At 34.6% G+C, this 15340-nt stretch overlaps 1 protein-coding gene across 1 annotated transcript; it reads left to right on the forward strand.

The window, feature by feature from the left end:
* Positions 1–13597: 13597 nt before the first annotated feature.
* On the forward strand, positions 13598–15052 carry LOC105795835 (uncharacterized). The gene is made up of 6 exons (XM_012625492.1): positions 13598–13756; positions 13853–13886; positions 13974–14511; positions 14661–14788; positions 14847–14917; positions 15041–15052. Exons 1-6 carry the CDS (start codon positions 13598–13600, stop codon positions 15050–15052), a joined length of 942 nt encoding a protein of 313 aa, XP_012480946.1.
* Positions 15053–15340: the final 288 nt, after the last annotated feature.

The raw sequence follows: 15340 nt of genomic DNA on the forward strand, positions 1-15340 counted from the left end.
TCAATCTTTTCGCTTAAAACCAATCACGTTCATCTTATAATTCACTTACAAATAATACCCAACCTTTAAATTACAATAAAATACTCAATTCATATTATCGACTTTTTCGACATGTTTTATGACCATTTTTTGAAAATTCGTTAAAACTCAAGAATTCTTTAACGAAACTTTAAAGTAAGTTTAGAAACCTTCTAATCATGTTAAAACAAGTTGAAAACACTTTGAAACCACATTTTTATGCAAAATCCCGAGCTCCACCATTAATGACCTAATTTTCAGTTTTTATTTAAAACATGCAATTTAATGGATAAAAGCTTGGTTTTCAAGACTAAATAACATTAAACTAATAGGAAGATGAATTGTTATCTTAGTTGAGAAAAAAAAGTAAAGGGTATGATCAAAAACTCGAAAAAACCCAAAAGCTTGACAATGAAGAAAACTATGGTGATTTTGAGTGTTTTTTCTTGAAGTATTAAGAAGGTTTAATGTTGAAAGGATGATGGAAATTAAAAGACTAGAGTTTGAAATAAAAAATCAAATAGAGAGGGTGAGGGAAAACAAAAAGACGTCAACAAGAATGGGATGGGAAAAACTAATGTGAAATATATGTAGGTAGAGGAAGTATTAGGTTGAATTTTAAAATTTGGTTTAATTGCTTCATAAAGACTCACAATTTTGACTCTTTTACAATCCAGTCCTATTTTCAAAATTCAAGCTATTTAAAACTCTTTTTCAAAAATTGATTTAATTTTCTAAAAACCATAGTAAAGAAAACATTACTGATAAACCATGTCGCAAAATTATGAACACTTTATGGCTAAAATTCCTAAAATATCCCTAAAACTCCTAGGCTCTATTTTGGGGTGTGACATAGCTCATGGGCTGGGATATAAACTTCCAAACCAAAATATTATCCGACATTGTGCTCAACTACTTCAATTCAATCTTTCAAAGGAACATTAATAGAAATAGCAGAAGAACTTCGGGAAAAGCTTTTGCTTGCCCAATCCACACTTCGACAGCACAACATTCTGTGATGGCTAAGAAGGACTGCCTTTGACTTCCTTTCCTTTGCGCAACCGAACCCTTATTTACGACTAAGGATCTCTCTCATTCTTTTTTTATTTTGCCCTTTTTGAGGTCCTCTTCATCGACTTTTATAGATAAATTAGGCTAGGGTTGACTAACAGCTCATGATTATTGTTGAAACCACTTTTTTTTTTGAAAAACAAAAAAGTTTGTTGTCGACTTAAAAATGAAAATTGGGAGTCGCCACTGATCTTTTATTGAGGTGTGATCGGATCACCTTGAAAATACTGTTAGGTCTGCGAGTTTTGAGAAAACTGGTTTGGGAGTCGGTTACATACGAGGAAGGGTTAGCACTCTCGTAACGCCTAAAATTGGTACCGAATTGATTGTTTAATGTCTTAGTGTCGAGAATTTAAAAAGATTTTAAAATACGATCCTTTCAAAAGAAAAATTGAATGAAATAAATTGGATGATGAGACTCACTTATTTCAAAGAAATAAATTGTCGCACTCACTAAGTTAGAGTGCAACATTTTAAATCCTCGAAATTAAGTCTATCTTTTGATTTTCAAAACCTATGCATTTTAAGAAGGATATTCGATTCTTTGGGTCAAATGAGAAAATCAAAACCCAGTAAGTTAGGGCTCGATTTCACAAAATTCCTAAATATCAAATATTTCCTTTATTTTCATTTATTAGAAAAAAATCCTCGCCTCGAGAAAACAACATGTCATATCCAATGCGTTAGGACACAACGTATCGATTTCCCGAGAATGATCTCTTTATTTATGCTTTAATTTCAAGAGATATTCTTGATTATTTAAATTCGACGAGGAAAATTGGAACTCAATACGTTAGGGCTCAATTCTTTCAAAGATTCCAAATACCGAACCTTGCGTTATCTTGAAAGACTTTTGCGTAAAATGATTTTGGTATTTAAACGATATGCAACTTTTGAATGAAATAAAAGGCGAGTGAATGATGACGTAAAACATAAAGGATGGTTTGTAAATAACATTAAATAATCAATAGATAAATACACACAAGCGTAGCAACAATAATCTCAATCATACATTGTAACAATATCAATATCAATACAAAAAAATTTAATAAATTAATAGTCAATTTTAAAAGATATACTAATGTAAAAAAAATTTATACGTAAATTTTTTTTAAAGAGATGAACAACATAGATATATAAGTACGAAATATATTCAAAATAGAATTAAAATAGACATTTCATGGTGATATTTAGATAAACTTTAAAATAATTTAAAAAATAAATCAACATACATTAAATAATATACATATATTAGTTTAAGTAAATGATGCATGAGAAAGGAAAAATTTAATAATAATATAAATGATAATATATATGCAAAATAATATATGTAAAGTTGAAATAAGCCAAAGTATATTAAAGTAGGGTTTTTTAAAAACAAAAATAGATTATATGTATGTATAAATAAATAAAAGATATAACATAAAATTAGTAATATATTATATACATGTATATAATCAAAATAGTTTAATATAAATTGTATATGTGTCTAAAATAATATCGAATATAAATGTTAACACTTAAAATAATATTATATAGTAAAATAATGTATATAAAAAATGTAAATAAATATATAAACTAGTATATAAGTAACATTAGTGATATTAACAATGGTAATAATAATAAATTAATTAACGAACTTATTTAAAAAGCAAATAACCAAAGCATTAAATTAAACTAAGAAAAAAATGAAAATAAAGTAAAACAAATGGGGGTCAAATGCAATTAAAATAAAAATTAAAGAACCAAAAACATAATTAAAATAAATAGAAAAGGGACAAAAGTGAAACGCGCGAATAATACGAGGGATCAAAAGGGGAAATAACCTCAACACCTCGAAACGCTGCGCTAAGAGAAGGACTAAAGTGAGCAGAATTCAAAACACGTTGGGTAAAATTAGCAAATAAAGAAAACAAAATTAAAAATATGAGCTAAAACAGAGGGACCAGTGGCACAAATAGGCCATTGAAATGAAACGCGCGGATCCTTCCCTCGCGTCGGGTCACCGCTTCGGTCATGGGACCAAACGGTGCCGTTTTGGCGCTGGTGCCCTTGCCTTAAAACGACGTCGTATCAATGCATTATTTAAACCTAGTTTCTGTAAAAAAAACATTTTTGCATTAACAAAAATAAAAAAAAGGGAAAACTCTCTGCTAGGGTTTTAGCCCTAGCTCTTTACACCGCTCCTCCGCCGCAATTCCACCATGAACGGTGGTCGGAGCCATACCATAAAGGGCTTTTTGTCTCCTTTTCGCGCGGATCCGAGGGCGTCCAGGTAAGACCTCTAACTCCCTCCTCTTTATTTTCACTTTTGCAAGCAAGAAATATAAAACTCGGGTTGAAAAAACTGAACAGAAAGACGAAATCAAAAAGAAAAAAAAGGATTTCAAATCACCTTTAGAAACCGTTTTCTTTGAATATTTTTTCTTGTTTTTGTATTCAATCTCTGTAAAAAAGGAAGCCCCTTTTACATTGTAGTATTTGGCTTTTTATAGCCGAATCGAAAAAAGAAATAAAAATCACATCTATTTTCTCTGCTTTTTGTTATTCGATTTTTTTTGTTGTACTTTTCTTTCTTCTGCGTGGTTGTTTGTTTGTTTGCTACGCAAGTACAGTCGTACGAGGGATGAATGAAGGCGCACACGTGCGTAGGCGCAGCACGCGCGAGGAGGAGGCCTAGTTCGACTGCGGCGATAGAGGTTGCTTCAAGAATTGTTTAGGGTTTTAGGTTTGTCTTTATTTTTGGGCCCGAGTCTGTAATTGGGGTTAACTTTGGGCAGTTTTGTAGTTGGGTTTTGGGCTAAACGGGTTAGTTGTTATTGGGTTGGATGTAAATGGACCTTAAAAATGGACTTTTAATTTTTATTTGGTTTTTTAATTTGTGTTTATTATTTGGGCCGGGCAAATTTGGGTTATTACAATTATCTTCTCTTATTTTACAGGGATTCATCTGGTACAAGTTTGAATTTCAACTGGGACTGTTGCGCGAAAAATGTTGACTTGGTTTCCCGGCATTGCTACAACATCCGCCCTTGAAAATTGTTTGCACTATGCCCTGACAAAACTTCACTCCTTTATTTTCTCATTCTAAAACTTGTTCCTGGGACACTAACACACAAAAACTCCACCACAAGCGATTAAAAGCACCTAATTCCAACACAGTCCAACAACTAATGCAATATTAAAAAAGCTAACTAAAATGCCTTGATATGTAACAAAATGGACATAAGTACAAGCAATTAGCTAGGTCTAAAGGCACGAAATGTAACTCTTTTCAAGAGTTATCAGGCATCAAAACTGGCACCAACTATTGGACTGGTAATGGCATTAGTGTTGTCATCATTGAAGGTGTATGCGGCAACATCTGGCTCGACATATGCGACATAATCAAAGTCGACATGGGGGTGTAAAACGCGGGGGACGTCGGTGCCCCGAAATATGTAGTGCGATTCTTGTGAAAAAAACACTAGATTAGTGAAATAAACAGGTATAAGTGGAGTTAATTGATTGAGATATTGCGTAGACATAGGGGACATTTCTTTGGTAAAAGCCGATGATGAACCCGTTGTGCGACCGCATCCAGGCCTACGCTACTGGGGTGGTCGTTGTTGCCTCTTTTGATGAAGTTTCCTACTCATCGCCTCCACCTATAGCAGATACGACATACCAACGAGTCTAAACCACGACATGTACTTTAAACAGGCCGCCGTGTTTACTGAGTAAAATAGTTCATGGATGGGTAAGAATTTTATCCTAAATCCCAAGCATCGATGTCATCATTGTGAATCTCCTTCCAGTCGTTGTCATTTTTCCCCCGAAGGTCTACATTGTGCAGCTCATCCATGTGTTGTGATGGCAGCAGAATTTTTTTCCTCCACCCAAATTGTCGCATCACCTGATCTGATTCAAGCATTTCCACCGTCGTATACATTATGAATGACACTTTCGCATCCCACATTATCCGATTGGCCAACAATTTTGGCAGGATGCAGGATATGATATTGGTGTCGACATATGGCATCCATTCAAATTAAAGCGCACGATTGTAAATTCTGTTATGTACGGAATTTTATTTTACAAATCATTATATAATTAATATAGTTTCGAAAGAATAAGTAACTAACCTTGGCTTTTGAACATTGATATAACAGTAACTGAATATCTTCCAATTGGTAGTCACCACCAGGCCCACGACTATTGCAGGAGCAGGCAACTACCAATTGATATCTTATCCGACTCTGCCGCCTGACATAACTCCCAGTACAATTGGCCAACACAGTTGATCCCTAACTCAATTTTTTGCATTTTTTGAAGTCCACTAGGTGTAGTAGCCACCTTACGTGAACCAAATTTTGATATTTATCGGGCACTAAAATGCCCCTAATCAATCTTAGGATGAATGCTCGGGCGTATTTTTCCTTAACGACTTTGATCACGTACAAAGGAAGCTTCTTGAAATTGGTCTCCAACCACTTCATCTGTATCCAACAACCTTCGAATGAGTTTAGGACCTTGCCTAATAATGTCACGCAGAGGTCTTATTTATCGGGAACGATCCCCGATCCCATGACGACTGGCCCATACACCAGCAGACCGAGTTGTAACACTACATCTTCAAGTGTGTTTGTACACTTGCCGCATAGAAGATGGAAGTGTGTGTTTCAGGCCTCCATCTTTCCACCAATGTGCTGATGAGTGTAAGATCGAATTCGTAACCCTCGATTATACGAGATGTATGCAAGAATCCTGCCTCTTAGAAGTAACCATGAAGTTCGATGATCGGAGGCGTTACTAAATTATGTATGATCCCCTCCAAAACACGATCATCCGCCTATTTATAATGAAAAAAATTATTTTAAAATATTAAAAAGATTAAACTTAGCTTAATTGAATATAAAAAAATTTAATATTTCGTCTTACCATTAGTACTTGAGCAGCGAAAATATGCTTTTCGCTGAAACAAATTAGAGAGGTTGTCAATTATGAAAACTTAACCCGAATGAATAAAATATGGAATATTGGAAAGTTTACAACAAGATCTTGAGAAAATTGAGAGAAATTAGAGAGTTGAAAGAGTGAGAAAATAGAAAGATTTGAGTGAATAGGATGTGAGTGAAAAAAAAGTAAATTTCGGTGGTATTTATAGGGAAAATTTTTGGACCGTTCGACATTTAAATTTTTTTACTGTTGGGGGAAATCTCTCTATAAAAATGGCTTATTTCCCTAATTTTTGAAAAAATGGCTTAAAACCCTAATTTTAAAAAAATGACATATACCGCTAGATTAGCCGAATAATTTAGTAAGGAAATATTATATCACTTAAATGAAAGAATTTTACATTCCAACCAACTAAGCCAAAAGAGAATTTACTGCTACTAATAATGGAACAAAAATCCTACACCCCTACTTAGTTCCCCATTTCCTGTCTACCAATAATATTTGCCATGTGGCACAATTAAGTATAAAACAAATTGTCTTTTTTTTTCTCATTTCTCCTCACAATTCATTCGGTCCCTATCTAGCTTCTTCTTTTTTTGTTCTTTAGATCTTAATTTTCTTTTCAAATATGTGTTTATGAGAGTTGAAAAACATGCATTTTCTTAAACTTTACAAGCATGGAAAGGACTTCTTCTCTATGCTTTCAGTCCTTTACCTCTAAAATAGGCTTGGAAATTCTTACTTCATTATTCTTTGTTTCCTTACCACATGTTTGCAAATATAAATATCGAGGTTCTACGTGTCCCCTTTGTGGTAGTCCTTTACTTTGAGGTGTGAAACTAGGCGTTGGTTTGAAAGTCATGCTTTTCAATTTCATTCTGGTTTTAAGGGTTATATAATTGAGTTTCAAAATTTTATTTTTGAGGTAAAAATTTTATCAAATTATATCAATTACAACTATCAAATACCCATAATTGAAAAGCAAATAATGATCTAAAAAAATTAAAAAGTAAAAAAAGAAAAACCAAATAGGACATATGAACTACAAGGAGAAAGGAAAAACCCCAGGAATCGAATAACCTGTGAGGAGAAAGGTGAAAAAGAAAACAATTTCCTTTTTACTTAATTATGCCACATGGCAAATCATTATTGGCGGGATAAGAAATAGACACCAAGTAGGGGCAGAGTATTTTTGTTCACCAACAATGTGCTATATAAATATATTAAGTTATTTTATATTCTATCACCCAAACTAAATTATTTTACATCCCAACTAATTAAGCCAAAAGAAAATCTAGTGCTACCAGTAATGTAGGTAATCAAATATCCTAAAATCCAAAAACTATTAAAACATACATAAATTTTTAAAAGTACAAATTTATTTTTGAAAGTAAAATTTTATCCTCAAGCTAATAGTAACAAATCAAACCTCTATTTTTTTTTCTTTCAAAAATCATCAAATTTTAGGATGATAATAATTACTTCCTTTCTTCAAACAATTTTTTTAACATATTTAATTTAGATTTAATTTAGATATGCCATTTCATTCCTTCCTTTGGATTCTTTTTTGATTTCTAGTTTAAGTAAGATGCTTTGTTCCCTAAGAGATTGTAGATTAATTTTTTTAGACAAAGGGAAGAGCTCTTCTTGTGAGAAAACTGATGGTGGTGCACAAAGGAGTAGAGGGATGGTGGGGGAGCATACAACAAAAGGAACAAAAGGAAGAGAGAGAAAAAGAGATGACGAGGCGCGAAAGAAGAAAAAAGGAATAGAAAAGATAGAGAGAGAGAGAAAGATCATGATACTTGCGAGTGGCTGTGTCCTGACGTGCGTGCACTGGGGCCATGAATCAACAGAAAAACAATTATAATTTAGCAGTGTACTACAAGTGTGACAGGTCAAGTTGTAATATTTGTAGTGTTACAATGGAACACCCGAGTATTCTAAGGATCAAACCGAAGAGAATTCAAGGACTAAATGATTCTTAAGCAACAAGCATGCAACTAAGAAGTCTAGCTAACTACTCGCTAAGTCCTATATTACGACAATTCATAATTGAAGAGTTAATTACACTAATTGGCTATCTTACACTAAAATTGACCAAATTCTAAGATAGATAAAACTAAGAAATTAACAATTCAATAAACAAAAATGTTTAGTTGACTTCCATGTTGCTGATTAGTCTTTGGATTAGATATCTAAAAAGCCTAAACGTCTAATAGGTGCAATTTTACCTATCAATCTCCATTTTACCAAATTAGATAATTTAGTACGGTTTATCTCTCGACCTCATCAAACTAACTTGGGACAAAAAATTGGTACTCAATAGGATCTCCACTTAGTCTTACCTATCTATGTTTTACCCAAGAGGCGTTAATTCTAAGTGTTGAAATTTATTCAATTAAGTCCAGTTTTTACAATTTAGTCTCTTTACCAAAAACTAACCAAACAACATTTCCATCAACCAACCTCCATAGATTTAGCTACACATCATCATTTCATACAAGCAACAACCCAACATACATTCAAACCATGCATTAAAATAAGCACAAAATAGGGTTAAAGAAAGCTTAGAGTTTTCTTAATAGTTGCTTGAAGAAGATGAAGTTGGCAAAAATAGTGGTAAAAAATAACACTAAAGTTCAGGTTTTTATGTAAGAAAAGAAAATGGAGTTGAGCTGTATTAATGACTATAGATTAAACTAAAAATAAAAAGAGAGTTGGAGTATCAAAATCCGAATAAAACCAAGCTACACTAGAAACTAACTAACTAACATTAAAACTAGAAAAAGGTTGAACTAAACCCTAGAAGAGGAAGAAAAAACTAACTAGAAAGCTAAGAAGATTAAAGAAAAGTAAAGATAACAGCCTTACTTCTCAATCAAAAGAGACTTTTAACATCTAATTACAACCCAAAATTTTGGATCGAAATGCCCCTGGACGTTGTATCTTGATTGGGGTTGGTGTTGGACAAAAACTACCCCTATAGTAAATTTTCTCCCCGTTTGGCAACAGTATTGTGACACCCAGGCTTCAGTGTCACGATACCCAAAATAATGGCTAAATTAGGGGTTTTAGGGTTTTCGGTGTCGTTATACCCACTTCTTGGTGTCGTGACATCATTAGAGCTGGACTTTGTTTATTTACTTTAGCACCTTCAGGGATATCTCGACTTCCATGGCATTAGTGTTGTGATACCCACTTTGAATTATGTTCTTTAGGGTTTTCTAAAAAACCAGATAAGGGTATTACAAAATCGAGGAGAATTAGCCTCAATATCGCGATACCCACTCCTGGATGTTGCGATATCCTTTCATGTTTTAGGACTAAAATGAATGTTGAAACTATTTTGGGTATCGTGATACCAAGAGGTCGGAGTCACGATAACCTTGTATGTTTTAGGGCTTAAACTTAAATTTGAAACTCTTTGGGTGTCGTTATGCCAAGGGCTCAGTATCGCGATATTGAAGATTGTTTTGGTTTCCCACTGAAGTTGTTTTGGGTATCACAACATTGACCCATGGATCTCACGATGCCACTATAGGATACCCAAAATTGCCTAGTTTTTTAGCCCAAACACCTAACTACACATAAATAGACCTACCAAGTCCTAAATCTACACGTGTAATAAATTTACATCCTAAGCTAAATAAAAGTAAATGGAAGCTTAGCTCAAATAATTAAATTATTTGCAACACAAGTTCAAGTTTTTCCAATGGAAAATTTAAAAATGGTTTTCCGGGCGATCCATTACGCCCCCGAAGTGGTGTTCGTATGGTGTCCTCGACACTCAAACACGTCTCTTGTTCTTCAATCCAATGAGGCTGCTTGAGGATCGCCCGTAGATTGTCACCTTCTTTGGAATTCATATCCTTCTTGGTGTTAAACTTAGACTTGCAATTTCGAACCACTTCAAGCAATTCACAATGTTAGTAGCATGACAATATTTTTAATAAATCAACAATCATACATCGGAGAGGGTGGCATATCCTTAGGGCTAGGGTAGGTATCAACACATCTATAAACCTTTATTTCTTCATCAATTTCCATAGTTAACTCTTCTTTTCCTACATCAAATTTGGCTCTAAAGGTAGCTAAAAATGACTACCTTAATAGAATAAAAATCTCTACGTCTTCCAAAAAATATAACACTATGAAATCTAAACTTGGACATCTCAAGGACTCCATTGGGATGTACTAATAAGAAATCAACTAATTGAAAAGTGACCAAAGTCTCCCGAAGGTCTCCTAATCCCAACCTACGGTAGATAGATAAGGGTAAGATTAATACTAGCACCAAGGTCACAAAGGGCTTTCCCAAAATTTACCCCTCTAAGTTTAGGTAGGATTTTTGTAGATATCACAATGCTACATCTGGCATTCAAAGTGATTTGTTCCCTCCTTTTCTATTCTTTTTACGTAAAGGAACTTGACGTACTTAGGCATTTTCTCTAGGAGTTCAAGCAAAGGTATGTTAATGTTCAAGGCTTTGAACATGTTGAGGAAATTGAAAAATTCCTCACTCTCTTTCTTTTTCCTCTCCTCTAGCCTAGCCGGAAATGGAACGACCGTTGAAATTGGTGGCTTGCTTTGTTTTTCCTTAAGAATCGACCCTCTCAGTTCTTTCTCTTTCTTTACACTCTCTCCTACCCCATCTCCAGCACTAGGGGTACAAGTACTCGTGTCCATCTCCTCTACTTCATCACTTGAGGGTCTCACTAGTTCCTTGATCACCGCTCCAGATTAGAGAGTGATAACTTTGGCATGCTCTTTCCCTTCCATTTTTGGGTTAGGCTTGATGTTTCTAGGGATACTTGAAGTGGTATTGGTTTACAAAACTTGAAGGATTTGATTGAGTTGACCTTGCATTTGGTGCATATTTACTTGTACCGAATGCATTCCTACTTCGAGTTTGCTAATTCTAATACGCATAGGGGAATCGCTATTGAAGGTGGGATTTTGTTCAGTTTCAAGTGGCCTATAAGGATGCGGAGGATGGTATAAAGGAGTAGGTCGGGGTTGATTAAACTTGTGTACTCCTTGATTAGAGGATCCCTTTGGTTCCCTCCACACCTAAGGTTGAGATGATCACGCCACCCCGAGTTCTAGGTGTTAGAGTAGGGATTGTTTCCCCTATTACCATGTAGATTACTTTGCCATAAGCATTCTCTTGGTGGTTGCCCCAACTTGCACCTTCATTCTCATTACCTACATTGAGACTCGTTAGATGGGGCTGGTTGGGAGTTTGTGATAACTCTTGAAAAGCGTTATAATTCATGCCTTTAGGCTAGGTCAATTGTATGTACTTAACTGAACTTAGTTGTATTTTAGGATATTATTTTAGCATTTTTAAAACATTACATAAGAAGCTTGGATGGTGCTTAAATATTATTATTTGTTAGTTTTAATTGCTTGTGGTAGGGTTGTGTTTGGTAGTAATTGGCAGGTGCAGGATTCAAAGAAAGAAATAAAGAAATAAAGAAATAAAGGTTTGTCGTGGCAAAAGGTTGGACATTTTGTCAGCAAAAATGCTATGGAAATTCTAGAAAATTTGAGTCAACACTCAACGCATACCAATATTAGGCCAGCTGTACTTATACAAGAAAAATCTTCCTAAAAAAAAAGGAGAAGATAATCTTAGGATGTTGATTTTTATCCTGGAAAAAAAAGAATTTAAAAAGAGAAAAAGATAAACATGAATTGTTCGTTTTACCCTAAGGAAAAAGCTATTAAAAGCTAAAGGAGGAAAAATAAAGTGCGAACAAAAATGGTGGAGATACATAGGTGAAATTAGAGGGTAGCGGTTGAGTAAAGGAAGAAAGAGGAAGACGAAGGCAGTCAGCCACCATAGGACACTCTGCCGCTGGAAATGTGAACTGGACATGCGAAACTTGTCTTCCTGTCGTTCTTTTGTTATTTCTTAACTATGTATCCATGAATTGATTTGATGAAAACGATGTTGAATGATATTTTGGTTTTGAATTCTATTTACCAACGCATGAGCTAAATCTTATAGGGTTGGGATTACAAGATGAAACCTTTATTTTCTTTAATGGTTGAAGCATCGATCTGAATTAATTTATTGTTTCATTCAATTATTTTTGTTTCTAAATTGTATACGTGCAAACCCTAGACCGAAATTGAATGATATGAGTAAGTACTCGATAGATACTTGTAGTAGACTCTAGACATAGAGTAGCATTCATACAGAAGGAAACAGTGTAGGGTACCATATTAACAGGTTATAGACACGGGTAAGGTAACTTTAGGTTTTTTCTCTCGAAAGAAGCATATCACTTTAGAACTCTTCTGAGAAGTAGATTCATTACGATTTTGCCAAGGCATTTCTGATAGTAAGGGTGGATTCTTAGTAATTTCAACCTTCCATATCAACATCGTATATCTGTTGTTCTTTGCCGTAGTATCTTTGCCATAACATCCTTAGTTGTTTACTTGTTCAGTTACATATTATTCACGTAATCATTCTCGTAATTGCCATTGCATTTTTACTCTTGCATTGCCACAACATTTTCAATTATCCATCAGTTACATATATTGTTTACATTAATATTCCTTTTGTTTACCACTGTATTCTTATCATCATTTTTCTATAACATTAACATTACTATAACTAGACCACTTGTATACCCAATCTGATCCTTGTGGAGACGAACTCACTTATCACTTTATTACTTGATTCAAGGTGTATAATTGCACAATTCGTATATCATATTCAAATGTGACAAATTTTTGGCGTCGTTTTCAAGTATCGGCATTTTGATGCAATTTGGTTTGGTTATTTGACTTTATTCTATTAGTTTTATTTAACTTAGTTTAATTTAATTTCTACAGATTTGCCAACAATGTATGAAAAGACACATTCCTACTAATAAAGAGTATCCTTTTGACCTAGAGATCGAGAGAACTTTACTATTAAGGTGAAAAGAATTGAGAAAAATGGCTAGAAACGGGAGTGATCTCAATCTCAATGATAATCCAAATGGTCCTGGTCTCAATAATAATCCAAATGGTCAGGATGTTAATCTTCTTATTCATCAGGTGATAGATGACTGAGACAGACCCATTCGAGAGCATGTTGTTCCAAATTTGGATGATTTGAATCTAGGGATAAGTATGCCTCAAATACAAGCTCAGCAACTTGAGTTGAAATCAATAATGTTTTAGATATTGCAAATAGTAGGACAGTTTAGTGGATTACCAACTGAAGATCCAAGCCTGCACTTAAGACTTTTCCTAGAAGTTTGTGACTTGTTCAAGCAACAGGGTGTTCTTGAAGGCACTCTATGACTTAAACTGTTTCCATATTCTTTAAGAGATCATGCGAAAGCATGGCTGAATGATTTGTCATCGGGAACAATGGCATCATGGAATGATCTTTGCCAGAGTTTTTTGCTATAGTATAATCCACCAAATATGAATGCCAAACTTAGAAACACTATCTGAAGCTTGTGAATGATTTAAAGAATTACTTAAGAAATGTTTGATATATGGATTCCATCATTGGACTTAGATGGAGATATTTTATAAAGGGGTGAATGTATATACGAGGATGGTAGTTGATGCCTCCGCCAATGGTACTTTGTTGGATAAATCTTATAATAAAGCATATGAGATTTTGGAAAAGATTGCCAACAACACGAGAGTTTGGACGAGTGAAAAAGCTATTGGTACCATGGAACTTGATGCAATCACTTCATTGGCTACCCATGTATCATCTTTAACTAATATGATCGAAATAAAGAAGTGACCAACTACAGTTTAGGAATTGTGTGTTTATTGTGGTGAAAACTATGTACTTGATTAGTGCCCATCAAATCCAGCATCTGTGTGCTACATGGGTAATTTCAATCAGAACAATAACCCCTATTCCAACATCTATAGTTCAGGGTGGAAGCAACATCCAAACTTTAGATGAAACAATCAAGGTGCGAGGAATTCAAACAATGCTGCAAGGCAGAATGCCATCAGTGTACCACCTGGTTATAATCAACTTATGTCGGGGCAAAATGTCCAACAAGGTCAGCCATCATCATCATCACCATCTATTGAAGACTTGTGGAAAGAATTTATGGCCAAGAATGATTTCGTAATTGAGAGTCAAGTTGCATCCCTACGAGCTCTTGAGAATCAAGTAGGGGAAATAGTGAATGCTATAAATTTGAGACCACAAGGAGCTTTGCCCAGTGATACTGAGAATTTTAGATCGCAAGGGAAAGAGCAGTGCAAGGCCATCACTCTCAGAAGCAGAACTCATTTGAATGGCATTATTCAAGATGCCACAGTAAGAGAGAATAACTCGAATAAAAACCGTGTAAAAATCCCAGAGCCATCTGAAAAGCATACTGTACCTGAAAAGTGTAAACAACATAATGTTACAGCAGAATCAAAACGTGTTGCCAACAAGAATGCTATAGCAAAACAAGATCAGCAACCTGAAGGAAGACCACCTCTACATTTTCCTCAGTGATTCAATAATTCTAAACAGGATATTCAGTTCAAAAGATTTTTGGAGGTCTTGAAGCAAATCCATATCAATATACCGCTAGTAGAAGAATTGGAGCAAATGACCAATTATGTGAAATTTTTGAAGGGTATATTGTCAAAAAGTGTAGATTGGGAGAATTTGAAATTGTTGCTCTCACTGAAGGGTGCACGACAATGTTGGTGAATAAACTACCCCCAAATTTGAAGGATCCAGGGAATTTCACTATCCCATGTTCAATTGGAAATCGTTATATTGGTAAGGTATTATGTGATTTAGGAGCATGTATAAATTTAATGCTAATGTCTATTTTCAGGAAACTGGGAATTGGAAAAGCAAGACCTACTTATGTTACAACTAGTTGATCAATCCTACGCCATCTGGAAGGTAAAATTGAAGATGTGCTGGTAAGAGTAGATAAATTTATTTCTCTTGCGGATTTCCTTATTTTAGAATTTGAAGCTGACCGAGATGTGCCAATTATTCTTGGAAGACTTTTTCTTGCTATAGGCAGAAGTTTAATTGATATGCAGAAATGAGAACTAATCATGGGGATGAATGATCAGCAGATCACGTTCAATGTATTTAATTCCCTGAAATGTGTTGATGAGAATAAAGAATGTTGTCGCATTGGATTGATAGAAACAGCAGTGGAGGAAGAGTTCATGAGATTTTTCGACAACAATTTTGTGAGTGATGAAGATTCATTTGAGCAGAGGCCCTTGTGCACTTTGCTGGAGCAAAATAGTCCTTTCAGTTTTGATGAACAATGATTGGCAGCTCGAGTATATTCACATGGAGCAGTAGATG

This window comes from Gossypium raimondii, chromosome 3, assembly GCF_025698545.1.
Source record: "Gossypium raimondii isolate GPD5lz chromosome 3, ASM2569854v1, whole genome shotgun sequence".
Taxonomy (NCBI): Eukaryota; Viridiplantae; Streptophyta; class Magnoliopsida; order Malvales; family Malvaceae; genus Gossypium; species Gossypium raimondii.

Excerpts from the sequence above, each read along its gene's own strand:
- LOC105795835 (XM_012625492.1), top strand. The coding sequence starts at position 13,598 with ATGGTAGTTGATGCCTCCGCCAATGGTACTTTGTTGGATAAATCTTAT. Across the intron at positions 13,757-13,852 it reads TCACTTCATTGGCTACCCAT|TGCCCATCAAATCCAGCATC; the intron begins GTATCATCTTTA and ends GTACTTGATTAG. Across the intron at positions 14,789-14,846 it reads AATTGGAAATCGTTATATTG|GAAACTGGGAATTGGAAAAG; the intron begins GTAAGGTATTAT and ends GTCTATTTTCAG.